This window comes from Boleophthalmus pectinirostris, unplaced genomic scaffold (assembly GCF_026225935.1).
Source record: "Boleophthalmus pectinirostris isolate CB_2022bp ecotype Guang Dong unplaced genomic scaffold, ASM2622593v1 HiC_scaffold_2825, whole genome shotgun sequence".
NCBI lineage: Eukaryota > Metazoa > Chordata > Actinopteri > Gobiiformes > Gobiidae > Boleophthalmus > Boleophthalmus pectinirostris.
In genome coordinates this window covers 1,411,001-1,428,108 of record NW_026571290.1, presented here as the reverse complement: position 1 = coordinate 1,428,108, position 17,108 = coordinate 1,411,001, and the positions used below count along the sequence as shown (strand labels likewise).

Below are 17,108 nucleotides of genomic sequence, written 5' to 3'. Positions count from 1 at the left end.
TTGTATTTTGTGACTCTGTGGTGAACAGTTTGTGTTCTGTTCTTTCTCTTTCAGACCTGAAGGGGGCAGCGACGTCAGAGATCGATCAAAAGACCTTTATATAAACTTCAAAAAGCCACGTTTAACGTAAGTGAATAAAAAGTTTAAATGTGCAGCAGTGGTTCTCAAGCTGTGGTCCAGGTCCGTTGGTTTGGTGCTGCTGGTGTTTGGTTTATTCTGAATGTCAACAGCGCCCCCTAATGTTCATAAATCCAATATGGAGGCAGGTGTGAGTTAAATGAATCATTTTAATTGCAGGTGTCAGTGTGTGAGCCTCTGCTCAGACGTGTTTTTGGTTTTTATACTTTTGGTTTGGTGTTGGTGATTGAAATATTTCATTTTTGTTCCATCAGAAAACGTGGCCTCAGATCCAAGAAGGTCCCGTCCAGAGGAAACGCTCCACCTGCAGCGTGAGTTCCTCCTTTGACTTGCACTTTTAACAAAGTCATCAACACTGAAAAATAAATCCAAAATGCAGAAACAATTAGGCACAAGGAAGAACTTTTTCTGACCATTTAAACATTAATTTAACATTGAAATAAAAACACCAGGACCCAAAGGACCTGCCTCTCATCTTATGTTTGTATTTTACAGAAATGTGACCACGCCCACATCTGCATTTACTCCACCCACTCCCTCACTGACCCCGCCCACTCCCTCACTGACCCCGCCCACTCCCTCACTGACCCCGCCCACTCCCTCACTGACCCCGCCCACTCCCTCACTGACCCCGCCCACTCACTCCCTCACTGACCACACCCACTCCCTCACTGACCCCGCCCACTCCCTCACTGACCCCGCCCACTCTCTCACTGACCCCGCCCACTCCCTCACTGACCCGCCCACTCCCTCACTGACCCCGCCCTCCATCACAGTGATCAAGAGCAGAGCCAAGGTCTTTGAGGAGGACGACCGTCGAGTGAACAAAGAACCTTGTTATTCTCTGTGGTCACAGAGGTGAGGAGCTGCAGGGTGTTGGGCTCTGACAGGTGAAAGGAGATGAACCTGATGTTTTCATTTATCAAAGAAACTTTAGTTTTGTCCCAAATACAAATATATTTTAAAAGAAACTCTCAGGGTCAAAACGAGATGTTTTTATCAGACATGTTCTCTCTGTGTCTGTGGAGTTTTTCTGATTTTCAGACACATCAGGTTCAGCTCCTTTAATCTGATCAACACAAAGTGGTTTATTGTTTTGAACTCGTCTGTTGTGTTAAATAATCAGACTCACATTCAGACTCTGTGTTGAATGTCTCTCCCACTCTCCACCTCTTTCACTCTCCACCTCTTTCACTCTCCACCTCTTTCACTCTCCACCTCTTTCACTCTCCACCTCTTTCACTCTCCACCTCTTTCACTCTCCACCTCTTTCACTCTCCACCTCTTTCACTCTCCACCTCCTGTAGGTTAAAGCTCAAACTTTTGTGGATGTGACTGAGGAGACGAGGAAATGTGACTCATTATTATTGGTTTGTTGAACAGAGGACGTGTGGACAGAGAAGAAGTGAAACTGAGGATTGTGGATTGTCTTTACGTCCTCAGGTAAAGTCTGATCACACCTGAGTCTGACCTGGTTTAATGTGAGACGTAGAGTTTATCTAGAGCTTTGTTTGACTCCACAGAGAAGACGAGAGGAGCAGAGAGCAGGACTCTGAGGAACATCTGCAGAAGAAGAAGAAGAACCTCATCAGTTTGTTCAGAGACATCGGAGGGAATCAGGAGAAATCAGGAGGTGAGATGTTAAAGATGTTTGAGTGTGATGGTGTGTGTGATTGTGCGTCACAGCTCCTCCTCAGAGTCTGTCACACTGCTGCTGTGAGGGGCACCTGGGCTCTTCCTCACAACTGTCTCAGAGTGGATCAGCTGAGTCTGAGAACTGTGGGGAAATACAGTGAAGAACTGAGCTCTTTACATGTCTCCACAGGTGGGAGGAGAAGTTCTGCAGATCACAGAAGTCATCATCTCTGTGTGAGGAGCAGGACGAGGCTGTAGAGAACTTCCTGTACCAGGGAGATGAGGACGAGCTCAGAGAAGAGACACAGCGTCTCTACAGATACCAGAAGCTCCTGGAGCAGTGGTGCGAGACTTTCACATGAGAAGAACATGATGTTTCTGTCTGGGTCATGGACTGTCTGAAGGTCCACAGAGACATCTCCCGCCTCACCTGGGTGAAGAGTCTACAGTCGTCTGTGTCTGGGTAAGACTGAGTGATGTTCTCCTCATTTCTGTCTCTTCTCTTGTTCAGATCTGATCTCTGCTGCTCTGAGCAGGTTTGGGAGGTTCTACCAGAGCAGCAGTGGAATCATTTTTGTCCTAAATTCTCCTCATAGTTTTTGTGGATGTGACTGAGGAGACGTGTGAATGTGATCGATTATTATTGGTTTGTTTCACAGATTCTTTGTGGATAAAGAAGAATTGAAACAGAGGATTGTGCAGCTCCTCCTCAGGTAAAGTCTGATCACACCTGAGTCTGACCTGGTTTAATGTGAGACGTAGAGTTTCTAGAATCTTTATTTAACATTTTCAAACATGAGCTCTGTGTCCCAGATGGAGCTGTACAGGTGAAGTGTGAACTCTTCTAATCAAATACAACTTTTACTCACAACTGTTCATTTCTAACTCTTACAAACGTTTATACACAGTCCAGTTGTTGATGAGCACAGATTTGAAACGTTCACTTCCACTGTAGATCAGACCAGAGGTTCTGACTCTGTGTTTGACTCCACAGAGAAGACGAGAGGAGCAGAGAGCAGGACTCTGAGGAACATCTGCAGAAGAAGAAGAAGGACCTCATCAGTTTGTTCAGAGACATCGAGGAATCAGGAGAAAACTGGCACAATCTGTACCTGACAGATAATACTCCCTACAACTGTACAGCAATCATCATTTCGTTTTGTTTTCGTTACAAACTCTTGTAAATAACTGAGATTTTTTATTTACCTATTTGTGTTTTTTTTCTTATACATTTACATTTATATATTTATGTTTTATTATTTAACGTCCGTCTCTTGATGTTTTTAAGATTTATTTAGAGTTTTATTACACAGTTTCTCTTTGTTTTGTCTGAGTTTAAGTCTAATTTTGCATCTGTGATTTGTATATTTATATTTAACCATTAATTAAAATAAACAGATGATTTTACCATAGACTTCAATGTAATGATGTCCGAATCCCAAAACTAAAATATGACAATATCAGAACCAGAAACAAAAGTGAAATGGTTCAAAAGACTTGAAAAGATCGACTTTGACAATAGACACGTCCCACTGGGAAAACAAACATGGACGTTTGATGTTCACTTTTTAGGAAAATCCTTCCCAGTGTGAATTGCGCGATGACCGGACGTCTGAGATTCTTGATGCGTGTATTTTAAGATACTGTTGCATTACCGGGGTGCGTCAGAAGGTGGCAGTGTAGGGTGTAGGAAAACAAAAAGAACCACCCCAGATCCTGTTCTGATATCACGACATGGTTTTGGGAGAAAAACACAAAAACCAACAGCGTCCAGACACAGAACAAACACTTGACAGGACGAGCAGCAGGGGAGGGGAGTGAACCCGACGAAGGCACCAGCTCCACATCCACAGATAAAAAGTGCTGGATACAACAGACTCGCCACCACCAGGTCGAGGTGTGAAGCTGCAAGAGGCTGAGGATTTAACTTCTGAAACATGAAACGCCAAAACTCGATTGGATTATTGTGATGCACATTATGTTGGTGTCAGCCAAAACGCACTTTCCCAGTAGCAACGGGTCCAAAACTCAGTGGCTCGACTTTTAACTGGAACCCGGAAACACACGAGCGTCTCTCCTATTTTAGCTTCTCTCCATTGGCTCTCAGTGTCTTTTAGAGTTGATTTTAAAATTAGTTTTATTCACTTTTAAGTGTTTGCACGGCCCAGCGCCCTCCTACCTCACTGACTTGATCCACCCTTATGTCCCCTGTCCTCTCGCACTCTCAGGTCTGCAGACCAACTCCAGCTCGCCGTCCCAAAAACTAAACGAAAACTTCGTGGGGACTGTGTGTTTTCTGTTTCTGCCCCTCGGCCCTGGGACCAGTTGCCATTAGTGATCAGAGGCCGAGTCTGTACCTGTTTTTAAATCACTCCTAAAAACACACCTTTTTTCCCTGACTTTTAATAAGTGACGTGTATATTTTTTGTTGAGTATTTTACAGTTTTTCTATATTTTTAGTAGGTGTATTTTATGTGTACCATATATTTCTTTTACTGCGATTGTTTGTCTGTCCTGTGTTTGTGTACAGCACTTTGGTTTACTGTAAAGTTTTTAAAGTGCTTTATAAATAAAGTTGGTATGGTATGGGATGGTAAAACAAAAGGTTCAAGAAAAAGCCACGAACAAAACAAATAATCCATAATTATGTTTTTTAAATCAGACCTGAACTTGTATTTGGAGTCATTCATGCATGTTTCAGAATCTTTAATCTTTTATTTTCTTTTAAAATGGTTTTATTTTTTGATCATTTGTCAAGATTTAATAAAGTGTGAACAAAATGAAATGTGGAAACAAAACTAAGTGTGTCACATTTTCTTTGGACGCTGCACAAACAGGAAATTCAAGATTTAACTTTCTGTTTTGGATATAAATCTGCTTCTGTCTTTGCACAAACACAACCAGGACTAGACCAGGACTAGACCAGGACTAGACCAGGACTAGACCAGGACTAGACCAGGACTAGACCAGGACTAGACCAAACTTACACAATAGTGCTCAAATTGGGTTCAAACCAGAACATGTGTGCACATAACTTGAGTCCTGCCATGACACACGTCTCCATGAACAGTTGATAGTTAAAGTCAGTTAAATATAATCAATCAATGAACCTGCACAGACATGACAGGTGGAAATTAACATCTCCTGTTAAGGTTAATGTAAACATTGTGCGCTGTCCCTGTCTCAAATAAATAAATAAATAGATATAAATAGATGTCTGGAAAACACCTACACACACACCCAGTCACATGAACATCAGCCCTGCCCTTCCACTCTCTGCCCACTACGTCACTGCATCACTTTATATCTCCCTCCTCTTCCTCTCCTCATCAGAGTGTCTGGTTCCTGTTCTGAGATCTACAGCTGAAGCTCCATCAGCTTTTAAAGAACCTTTTTCTCCACTTCGTTTTTGCTTTTCAGACATGGTGAGTCCAGACTGAAACACTTCACTGTTAGAAAAGGACTTTAAACTAGAGTTGTCCCGATCCGATCATGTGATTGGAAATCGGCGCCAATCATGTGACTGCGGACTTGATCTGGACTCAAACGTTATGTTCCGATCAGGCGTCGGATAAATAATATACATATATAACGCACAGAACACAACAGTTTTGGGTTTTTTTTGTTTTTTTTTACTGAGGCGCAGGATTTGTTCAGGGACGTCCAGTCAGTGCGTCTGTCTGTCCCAGCGCCTGTTCTAATAGAGACACTTACGCTGGGACTTTTGGGTTGTGTCGTGCTCGGGCGCTGTTGCCTGTGGTTCTGTGGCCCGTGTTCACATCTGCACGGCCGTTGCTGTTGTCACACGGTGCTGTTTGTTTTCATGTTGCAAACATGCGTGGTGGCGGTGTGGGGGAGAGAGGCTGTGGAGTTTCTGTCGTCTCGTTTTTATTTGGTAAGAATTTGTATTATTTAGAGATCACAGACGAGCCTAAATGTTTCAAATGTGGTGTAATGCACGTTTCCATATAATATCAAATCTCCAAAGTGTAGATTGTGCAGAGTTGAGTCTCAGGTCTGGTCTGGTTCTGGTCTGGTCCTGGTCTGGTCCAGGTCTGGTCCAGGTCTGGTTCTGGTCTGGTCCTGGTCTGGTTCTGGTCTGGTTCTGGTCTGGTCCTGGTCTGGTTCTGGTCTGGTTCTGGTTCCTGTTTTGTTCAGTTCATTAAGTTTAATAAGTGACACATTCCAAGACTGTGAAAAATCCAGATCTTCAACACTGATGCTTCATGTTTAGAGTTTGGTTCATGTTTAGAAAAGTGAATAAAATGAAAGTTTTGGACATTTGATTTTTTACAAGTTCAGCCTGATCCTCAAACATCCTGGATCTGATTCTTTGCTCTTAGTTCATTTTATTTTATAGTATCGTAAAGTATCGGATCAGGACTCGGTATCGGCAGATACTCAAAATCAAAGGACTCAGACTCAAGGGCAAAAAAATGTGATTGGTACATCCCTCGTTTAAACACGGTGAGTCCAGACTGAAAACACTTCAGTGTTACAAAAAGACTTTAACAGAGTCTCTGTGTTTGTACCATAAACATGTTGAAACAGGAGAGCAGGTTTTAAACTTAAATTATCATGAAATTTAATCAAAACAAACTGAGCTTTTGTACTAAGCGTTTCCAGCCAGTGTTTTGCTACTAACCAGTTTTTCCTGTTTTGAGTTTCTTTTGAATGTCGCTCTTGCAAAAAACAACCTCAAACCTCTGAGACATTCTGACTAAAGGTTTCACTTATTTCATCATTTTTATTTATTTAAAAGTGTATAATAGTGATGAAAAATATGTGGTTTTTTTGTCCAAGAATTGGTGTTTGTGTTTGTGCACACACTGCAGCGGTGTGAGGCCTGGTGTGTGTGTGTGTGTGTGTGTGTGTGTGTGTGTGTGAGACTCTGTGTGTGTGTTGTGATGATGATGAGCACATGATTGAAGATGTCAGGTGCCTGGTTCGCCTCTTGGCTCTGCTCAGTTTTATCAGTTTTATATTGTTTTTATCCACTGTCATAAAACCATCAGGTCTCTGCTGGTGCATGAATGAATCATGATCACAATGAGTTGTTTAATTAAGAGAGATTACTTCTTCATGTTCTATTTATCACACAAACATGTCAGACTCTTTCTACCTGACACATGTTCTTGCTCGTGTCCTCCATGTGAATGTGTTTATGACAAAGAAGCACAAACACAGAGGAGTGTGAGCTGGTCTCCCGACTTGTCGTTGTTCTCTTCTTTTCCATGGGATTACACAAACTGTCTGTGCCGGTGTGTCTCCAGGTGCACACCTGTTCCACCTGAGGTGTGGCTGGTGCTGTTGGGCGAGTGACTTCAAAACTGTAATGTGTTATTTATTTATTACATGTTACTGTCATTTCAAACTCATTCAATACAGTATAACTGTATTTAAAATATAAAACATGACACCAATATAACAGCACTTTAACTCTCACCAAAAGAACTGAACCAGGACTAAACTTGGACTAACACTTGGACTCGTAGTTCCTGAGTGAACCCTGAGTTCGTGGAGCAGTGTTTCCTCAAAGCTCGATTGGGCGTCGGCTGTTCTTCGTCTCGTGGAGCGTAGAGTTCTGCGTCGGTCCTTTCGCTCACGGTCACCCAATGGTCTACGCGGGCTTCACCTCCGGACCGTCCCGACACTCGGAACCGTAACGATGGTGTTTCACCACTGCTGATATCACTGTGACTTTAGTGAATGTGTATGAATAAAACAAAAAACTCACCACTTCAGTCCATCTTAAAAATGCAAATGTGAAACGCGACACTCACATTTGTACACAGGAAAATATTACAGTTTTTTCCTGTAATGCCACTTTACTGCATTACAGCAAAAAGCAACGCAGTACAGGAACTCGTTATTTTTATAACAATTTACTCCAAACACTGGTGGCTGGTGCCCCTTGGACTCCTTGTCGGACAGTGGGAGGAGGTCTGTGTGTTTAACTCTGACTAGAAGAAGAGTTCTGGGGCACCACTCAACAAATGTTGAGAATTATTACCAATACAATATAACAAATTACCTACATTAATTAATTAATCAATATGTAATTAAACAGTTGTTCTGAAGGTTTGTAAAATTCTTGTCCATTTCACTGAGCCATATCTGAAATAACATCACTATTCCCCAAATCAAACTGTGGTTCATGAAGATTTATTGACCAAGTTAAACAGAAGTGTTTAAATATGAAATATGCAGATGAGTGTAGGTGATCCTCGACTGGTGTCTACAGATCTGAGATTAGGCACGACTTTAAGAGTTATATAAAGTTAGGCACTGAGTCTAAATTGATGAAGTAAACCATTCTGTGACATGTGCATGTGACCAGGAGAGAGTGATGTTCGGTGCAGTCCTTGAGTGTAAACTCTCCAGGTTTAGTCTCTCCAGGTTTGGTCTCTCCAGGTTTAGTCTCTCCAGGTTTGGTCTCTCCAGGTTTAGTCTCTCCAGGTTTAGTCTCTCCAGGTTTAGTCTCTCCAGGTTTAGTCTCTCCAGGTTTAGTCTCTCCAGGTTTAGTCTCTCCAGGTTTAGTCTCTCCAGGTTTGGTCTGACATTGGCAGAACACTGGTTCTGAAGAATCAGACGAGCTGGGACAGATGAAGGCCATGTGAACTAAACAGTAACTCCGACTTGGGTGTGTTTCCTCTGTATTTAAAGAGGAGCACAAGTGTCCATGAGGTCTGATAGTGCTGGTCATCTCATTAAGACTAATTAATCAAAAGGCTTCTGGATACAAAAATGCAAATATTTTAATTTGGAAAAATATGAAAGCTTCACTTTTGGTCAAATCAGCTCCAGTGATTGGAATGAAAACAAGTCAAAAGACGGGTGTGAACTTGTTGCATAGAGAGGTTCTCGGACGTTGTCCCTTGTGGAAAGTCTTTTTTAAAGGAGTTGCTCAGTTTCTCTGTCTCTCTCTCTCCTGTCTGCTCCCACTGGGTCTCTCTCTTGGAAGAACTGGGAGAACTGGGGTGGGGGTCTCAAAGTTAAGAGTCCTTTGTGACCGCCCGCTAAGTTTTAGTGGAAAAGATTAGATCCAATGAGGTGTGAGGTGTGTAGGGGATGAGGTGAGGACTGGACTAGGAACAATCCACAATATTATTAAAACCCATATACTGAGTTTGGCAGCAAAAGAGTTGCTTTGGTTTTAACATAAATTCATTTTCTTTTAACCCACATCCTGCTTTATTCTGTGCGTGCTCATGCACTGTGCACTCTTTCTTTCGGATTTATTTACTCATCTGCTTCTCTGCCTCTGTAATCATGTCATTTACCAAATAAATCAAGTTTTTAAATGTGCACAAACTCCGGACAGTGAGCTGTTAAGTTTCTTTTTCACTTGAAATGTACAACTTTTATTGTGATACACATTGTTTTATGTAGGTCATTGCATTTTGACTAAAGCAGTGTCTCTGGCATTAGGAAGAAGACTCAACTAGTTGAACTGTTCTGGCCCAGTCGTGTCTTTGCAACGATGGAGGTAAGTTACACATTTTACAAATACTTTGTGTTCATGAACAGAACAAACTTCATTTTATTTTCACTACTCAAGGACGACGAGGTTCACCTTTACACTGCAGAAGGTAAAGAGAGTGTGACTAAAGAGGAGCCCGTCACCTCAAGTCCAAAGGGTCAGTATAAGAAAACTATTATAACACTAGAAGTTATCTTTTTAAAATCAACTAAGATCTAGATTTAAACCTAAAAAGGATATTAACAATGTTTCAGATGGTTTGTGAGAGCTTGAATTTCTACTCTCCCAGTTTCACTAGATAAAAACAAAACACTTTGTCATCTAATGGTCTTTATTTCAATGTACAATGCAGATTCCCACTGAAGGCAACAAAACTGTGAATGAACACACAGTGAAAGTAGTAAAAAAACAATAACTGTGTAATAACTTCAAAATGTCCACTCTTTGCTTTAAAGCAAAGACTGGACATTTTGAAGTTATTACACATTACACACAATATCAATAATAATCATTGTAGTGCACAGACATTTTGGGGGCAGGAGCTCAGAGAAAAATAAGGACACTTTGTGCACATGTGGAACTACGGCTGTTTTATTATAGATTAAAATAAAAGAAGATCACTGCAAGTCTTGTAACACAGAAATAACTTATGGTTGGTACAAAATAAGAGCTATTATAGCTTAATGCCTGATTTAGTACCACCAAACCACTTTGTGTACTTAAAAATAAAATGTGGACAGCTTTTAAGATATTTCAGTAAAATTGGAGGAACAGTTGAACATTAAAATCGGAGCTTTAAAAGGCCCTAAACAGTGAACATGACTCTGGTCTTGACTCTGACCTTTCGTCTTCATGTGGCGTCGCTTTGGTCCAGGAGAAGAGCACAGAGCTGCTTCCCTGGGCTGCCTGCTGTAGCTCCTTTTCTCTTTCCTTTTTTAGCCTCTCCTTTCTTGGCATTATTCTGCAATTATATACAACAGCAGTTATTATAACAACAGACCAAAAGTATGAATAAGACTGAAGAGCTGCTGGAGACATTACAACAAACCAGAAGGGGATTTTTCCGCTGGCAAATGGGAACTGCCCGTTTGTTATTTAGCTAATAAATTTGTTAATTATGTAGCCTAATGTGAATCTACATAATAGTAAAGAGCGCGATAAAAAAGGCGAGGAGCATCACATTGACGTGAGGCTGACGTGAGGCAGATGGACAGGTAGGATGTTCTAGAAAGTTTACGAGGACACATGCTGTTGTGGTAAAGCGTCATGCAGGGAGCGTGTGTTTGTGATGTGCTGCACAGTGTGTGTGGGCTCCAGACGAGCGCACAGGCTGCAGAGACGCCCCGCGCTCCCGCACACCGGTACAAGTTTGTTGTCAACATCAGAAGCTGAAATATGATCACACTCGTCGAGTGTCAGACCTCGAGTCCAAGACAAGACTGAGTCCAAATGCACTCGAGACCAAGACTGTAAAAAAAAGATCTCAAGTCCGGTCTTGAGACCAAAACAGGTCTGGAGTAGTACGACACTGGGGAAAACAACACACTCGACTCGATTGGTGTGTGACCTGCTGGTGGGGCAGGGGAGGACGGCTGTGTGGTTCTATACTCAAAGAACTTGGAGCCTCCTGCAGCGCGGCTCAGTTTGTGTCGCTCTGTGTGTTCACGTTGACAAAGGAAGAGACTGAGGTGTGTGTGGAGGAGGAGCATATCAGGGCATTATTATCACACACTTTTAATCGTCCAGCATTTTTACATGATCATGTCAACATGGACCACAGAACACTGTGAAAAAAAAGGCACCTTTCTGGACACTCAAGGATGCCTTGCGACAATAAGCAAACAAAAGCATAAACAAAGTTAAATACACTTCAGAAACATACAGTCAAAATCTTACGGTGAAAGCAGGACAGTGAAACTATGGTCTGGTGCTGTGGTGGAGTGAACAGGCCAGAGACAGGTGTGTTTTCTGTTTGATTTGACGTGTGGGAGTGAGACAGTGTTCCAGGGGGGAGGAGCAGAACGACTGAAGGCTTTGCTCCCCACGGTGACAGGACAGAGGAAAGAGAGAGCTGGAGAGAGGAGGAGAAGTGGAGGAAGAAAGAGGAGGATGACATCAGACTCTTTACCCGAAGGGAGGGAGAGATGGAGGAGCAGTCAATGGAAATGGAGAAGGGACTGGTCTTGTTTAGGGTGGATTTGGTGCCTACAAGGAGAAGTTCGGTTTTATTGCTGTTGAGTTTGATGAAGTTTGAGGTGAACCAGGATTTAACTTCATCAAGACAGTTGATGAGGGAGGACGCAAACATATTTGGAGTTATTTGTATTGTAACATAATTCCATACATCCATAATTAGACCTGGTGGTATTTTGAAAGTCAAATATTTAAGAATGTGGTAGTTGATGTGAAAGGTTTCAGGGCATAATATAAATACTGTATGTTCCAAACATTGTCACAGTTGTCACTGGTCAAATTTGTGTGGACTGTGAAGATAAAGTGAACAAATAGTGGTATAATATAAATATTTATTTTTGTCTCACAATCACATTTTTTATGTGTATTCCCAGGTTCTAAACTGGAGAGATTTCTGGAAGATGTGAAACTGGAGCATTACTACAAAGAAAAACTGTCCATGAGCACAATTCTGCAGATTGATTCCAAGGCGATAACTGACAAACCCATCAAGTCAAAGACAGACGTGGTCTGGTATTTTCTAAAGAAACTTATGATGGCAAATGTAACAGCGAGAAACATGGACTACGCCTCAGTGAGTGACCTGGACAGTGTTAAATCAAATACAGAGTCAGACTTTGATGATCTGTTTGCTAGTGAAAACTTGGATATGCTGAACCCTCTTGACATAATAACAGCTTTGTTTCTGTGCTCTGATGGCTTTGTGCAGCAGGAGCTGTCACTCAAAATGTCAATGTGTCAGTTTGCTGTTCCTCTGCTGCTTCCAAACTGCGACACAAACCAGTGCACACTGATGCTGTGGGCCTTAAGAGACATTGTGAAAAAGTACAGGCCTAAGTCCCTCGTTGAATCCAAGGGCTTCAGAGAAGAACGCATCGTTCACTCTGAAATCCCAATGATCTCCTTTGTGAGACTTGGTGAGTGCTCTTTGTCCAAATCTGAGATCCTCAATAAACTCCTGAGCAATTCTGAGCAGTATCATGACACCTTTGTGCACCACGACATGCAGTGTGGTGACTGCCCAAAAATCATCTCTAATGGACTGGCTGAAATTACTTGGTACCTTCCCTGTGGAAACAAGAACATTGACATTTTTGATGAGCCAGTGGCAATAGTTAACCTTCATGGGGATATTGCCTGTTTTGAAACACAGTACGCTTTATTATGTCAAGTATCTTCAGCGGTTTTTGTATTTTTTGACAATTGTAATTTAGATTACACCCTTCTGAGAAAAACAAACCCAAAAGACAAGATTTACTTAGTGGTTGACCAGAAAAACAGACATTTCAATTTAGAAAATCTGAAAATAGTAGCCAGGGAGTTGGGTTTGAATAGAAATAGAATTACTGCAAAGAAAAACACAAAAAACAATGCAGCCTTCATCAAGGATCTGCGTGAGTCTCTCACCAATGTGATTGAGAACACCACAACTAAAATGCCAATAGAACAAATGACTGACATTGCGCTTAATTTGGGAATTCATGTTGATGAGTGTAAAACTGAATGTCAGAAAGCCAAAGACAAAGCAAATGCATTAACTGGCAACATCAGTGACATAGTTCAGTTCAAAGAAACGCAGCTCCCCCTGCAGCGACAAACATGGAAGGATCTAACATCACTTGAAAAAGAGGAATGTCGGCTTAGGAAAGTTGGAACTCAAAGCATTGAACATTACAAAGGTACACTGCAAAAGCAAAAAGAAGAACTTAGGAAAAAACAGAATTCTCATGACATGAGCAAAGCAATGACCTGCTTCATTGAAGCAATATCCAGCCCTGGCATAGAGAGGTCCTTCTTCTTAAAATGGCTAAGGATAAATCTTGATAACCTGTCTCATGACAAGTTGTCAGACCTCAGAGAACAATATAAAAGAAAATGTAATGATTCAGAGAACAAAGAAGAGATTAAAGAAATTGACGAGCAACTCTCCAATAGTTCCCTGGGAACTGAACACTTCTTCCGTGAAATGGGTCAAATCTATGAGGCGTCAGTGTCTCTTCCAGAAAATGACTCTTCACACAAACAGTTACAACATCTCCCCAGACTCTGTGCACAGCTGCTGCTTGACGGCTTTCCTCTGGAGCTGGTGGATGGAGATGTCTCCAACATCCCTCTCAGATGGGTGAGTGATGTTCTGGCCCAGCTCCATGACCTGGTGTCTCCAAACAACAAGATTCTTTTGGTCACAGTTCTAGGAGTTCAGAGCACGGGGAAGTCCACTCTCCTCAACACCATGTTTGGAGTGCAGTTTGCTGTGAGCAGTGGCCGATGCACAAGAGGAGCCTTTATGTTACTCATCAGAATCAGTGAAGATCTGAAAGCAAGTCTCAAGTGTGACTTCTTAGTGATCATTGACACTGAGGGCCTCAAGTCTCCAGAGCTCGCTCAACTGGACGAAAGCCATGAGCATGACAATGAGTTAGCAACTCTTCTGGTTGGATTGAGTGACATCACTATTATCAATATCGCTATGGAGAATTCTACAGAAATGAAAGACATCCTGCAGATCGTTGTACATGCTTTTCTCCGAATGAAAGAAGTGGGCAAAAAACCCAAATGTCAGTTTGTCCACCAGAACGTGTCAGATGTTTCTGCTCATGACAAGAACCTGAGAGACAGAAAACTGCTCTTGCAGCAGTTAAACGAGATGACTCAGGCTGCAGCCAAAATGGAGAGAAAAGAGAAGTACAAGAGCTTCACTGATGTGATGGACTATGATCCTGACACTGGAAACTGGTACATCCCTGGACTGTGGAACGGAAACCCCCCAATGGCCCCAGTCAACGCAGGATACAGTGAAGCTGTCTATGAACTCAAGAAAAATGTCATGCACATTTTAGAGAATCATGCAACACCTGCAAATGATATTGTGCAGTTCCATGAGTGGATCAGAAGTCTGTGGGAGGCAGTGAAACACGAAAACTTCATCTTCAGTTTCAGAAACAGCCTGGTGGCTGATGCCTACATGAGACTGTGCACAGAATACAACAAATGGGAATGGGACCTAAAGATAGACATGTACTCATGGGTTACCACAGCTCAGACTAAAATAAAAAACTTTGGAACCATTGCAGACAAAGACAAAGCACAGTATTCTGATGTCAAACAACTACAAACTTATTTAAAATCAGAGGCAAGTACAAAGCTTTCATCATGGGAAACTACTCTTATTGACAAGCTGTCAGAGTACTTCAAACAAAAAGAGGGCCATGTCTATCTTGTAGAAAGATACAAACAGGAGTTTGAAAACAGCATTAAGAGTCTTAGAAAAGCTTTAGAACATTCAGTGTCAAATGAGCTGAATGCAGCAGCAGACATGAAACAGGGACAGGCAGAGCTGGACAGAGTAAAAGAGAAATACACTAAAGAACTCGAGGGTCGGGTTTGTAAACTGATTGAGAACTGCAGAGAGAGACATGCCGACATGACAGAGGAAGAACTAGACACAAGAATTTGATCAGATGTGGAACAAAACTCTAAAAGAATTAATAGATTATAAACAACATCCTCTTAATATCTTTGATAATGTGGATTTCCACCTCAGACAGAACCTGAAAGACAAAGGGAGTCTTGCATGTGAGGAATTAAACAAAAGGAGACTGACAGACTGTGGACATGGTCCATACAAATGTACTGCTGAAGGATGGTTTAAACACTTTGTGCATCAGATTTCCAAATATGTGAAACATGAAGATTCAGTGATGAGGGCACAAATGTTAGCAGATAGGATCATTGCTGCATGTCAACACTGTGTGAATCAGAAAGTAGAGAAAAAAAACAATTATCGTGAAACCTACATTCAAGAGATTCTAACCATTATTGATAAAAATCTAAACAATGAAGAAATGATCAAGGACATGGGCTTCCAAGTCTCTCTGAAACAACACATCTGTGCAGGAGCAGCCAGAGAGTTTCAGAAAATGCATGACAATTTCCTCAAAGAAAATGATCCCTACCAACGTCTTGTTCAAAATAAGAAAAACTTCCATACTGCTTTTATAGATGTGTTCTATGAACGAGATCAGTGCAAAAAGAAAGCAGATGAGTTTGCACACAAATGTTTAGGACCTGCTGTAAAAGACTTCATCAGCAGCTCTTTGGGTCCTGCAATCGTAAGTGAAATGCACACTTACAAAGAGTTTAGCACACGGATGGTTTTCCAGTACACAGTTTTGCTGGATCTGCTTCAGAAAGACAGTTTCTCAGATTTTCTCTGTTACATACGCTCTTATGAAAACTATGTGAAACAGTGGATACTGGACCAGATCCTTAAACACCTCTCGGAGCAAAAGGACATGCTTCAGTCTGAGAGCCAACTTCTTGAATCAGGCCTTACGAGTATAAAGAAATCTCTGATGAAGGCTAAATCAGCCAGCAGTGCAACTGTCAAGGAGTTTGTGGAAATTATCTGCAATGAACTTGGAGATAAACTTGTCATTTCCCGTGATGCATTTGACACTTTCATGATTCTGAACAATGCCAACCTAGAGCAGTTTGCCACATGGCTCGAAGAAAGTGTAAATGAAATGGCCAAGTCACTGCGCCAGAAACTTCAAACAGAAAGCCCTGAGGAAAAGCTTCAGAGTCTTGGTATGAAACCGCAGGATGAACTTTTTGATAAACTGATTGGCTGTGGTAAACAGTGCCCTTTTTGTTCTGCTACATGTGAAGCAGGAGGAAGAGACCATTCTGAGCACTGGCCGACACTGCATCTGCCTCAAGCTTTTGGCAAGTACAGATGGCATCAATCACAGAAACTTAACATTGACATATGCTCATCTCTTGTTCTCACCAATGGCTCATTTCAGTGCGAGGAAACCAAGTGGCAGTGGCATCCATACAAGAGGTATAAAGAAATCTTTCCTGCCTGGAACATAGTACCTGATATAAGTCTGAAGGCTTCAAACTACTGGAAGTATGTCTTGGCAAAGTTCAATTTTCAGTTTGCAAGAGAATACAAGGCACTGCCGGCTAATATCCCCCAAGCCTGGAAATGGATCCCAAAGAAACAGGTTGAAGAAAGCCTCAAAGAGTCTTTTGGGATAAAATAAACTGTCTGCAAATTTGAATCATTCATGACATTGAACACAATCTCTTAAAGTGCACGTGCAAGAGTCTTTTTCTAATTCCTATTTAGTAAAAAAAAAAAAAAAAAGTATAAAGGCGTAGGTCACCAACACAGAAAATGTGACACAAATGCATGGACGGTTTCTGTGCTAGTAAAGATATTTTCATCTTTAGTTTAAACCATCATTTTACAAAATAAAGTTGTAGTTGTTTATTTTTTATTAGTTGAATTTTAATCATAATACAATGAACCACTTTTGACTCGTTAACATTATGGACTTACCTTTACACATGTTTTATCTGTTATCTGGATCCAACCAGGAAGAAAAATGATCAACTTAATGCAATTTAAAAAAACAAAACAAAACAAACAAACAAAAAAAAAAAACTAGACAATATTTTTAGAAAAATCTGAAATATAATGAATCAATTTTTTGTGAAATGAGTGGTGTAACCTGTCACATAAACTTTAATCTAGTCGGGGTTTATTGTGTTTGCAGATGAATCCAAAATCTGTAATTATTTTTCTCCAGTTTTTGCTTTGTTGCTTTATGACGTTAAGTATAAAAGTATTATAAATAAAACAAATAGA

General features: G+C 41.3%; 3 protein-coding genes across 4 annotated transcripts in view; all 3 read left to right on the top strand.

Moving 5' to 3' along the window:
- LOC129410907 (uncharacterized) overlaps positions 1-2,963 on the top strand; it is a 41,452-nt gene extending 38,489 nt beyond the window's left edge. Inside the window, exons 2-5 of one of the 2 annotated variants that reach the window (XM_055159947.1) lie at positions 552-775; positions 905-996; positions 2,433-2,486; positions 2,768-2,963. In XM_055159947.1, coding sequence (XP_055015922.1) covers positions 617-775; positions 905-996; positions 2,433-2,486; positions 2,768-2,957 — 495 coding nt within the window. In that variant the 5' untranslated portion in view covers positions 552-616 and the 3' untranslated portion in view covers positions 2,958-2,963. Of the gene's footprint in view, positions 1-551; positions 776-904; positions 997-2,035; positions 2,237-2,432; positions 2,487-2,767 lie in introns of those variants that run through there. The other variant, XM_055159948.1, reaches the window with a different exon arrangement.
- LOC110172386 (uncharacterized) overlaps positions 1-17,108 on the top strand; it is a 67,573-nt gene that overhangs the window by 6,159 nt on the left and 44,306 nt on the right. The window lies entirely within an intron of this gene.
- On the top strand, positions 5,130-16,619 carry LOC110172385 (up-regulator of cell proliferation-like). Its single transcript, XM_020938246.2, is given in 5 exon segments — positions 5,130-5,198; positions 9,205-9,262; positions 9,335-9,413; positions 11,824-14,897; positions 14,899-16,619. Coding segments are annotated over 4 exon segments (4,761 nt in total). The 5' UTR covers positions 5,130-5,198; positions 9,205-9,256; the 3' UTR covers positions 16,501-16,619.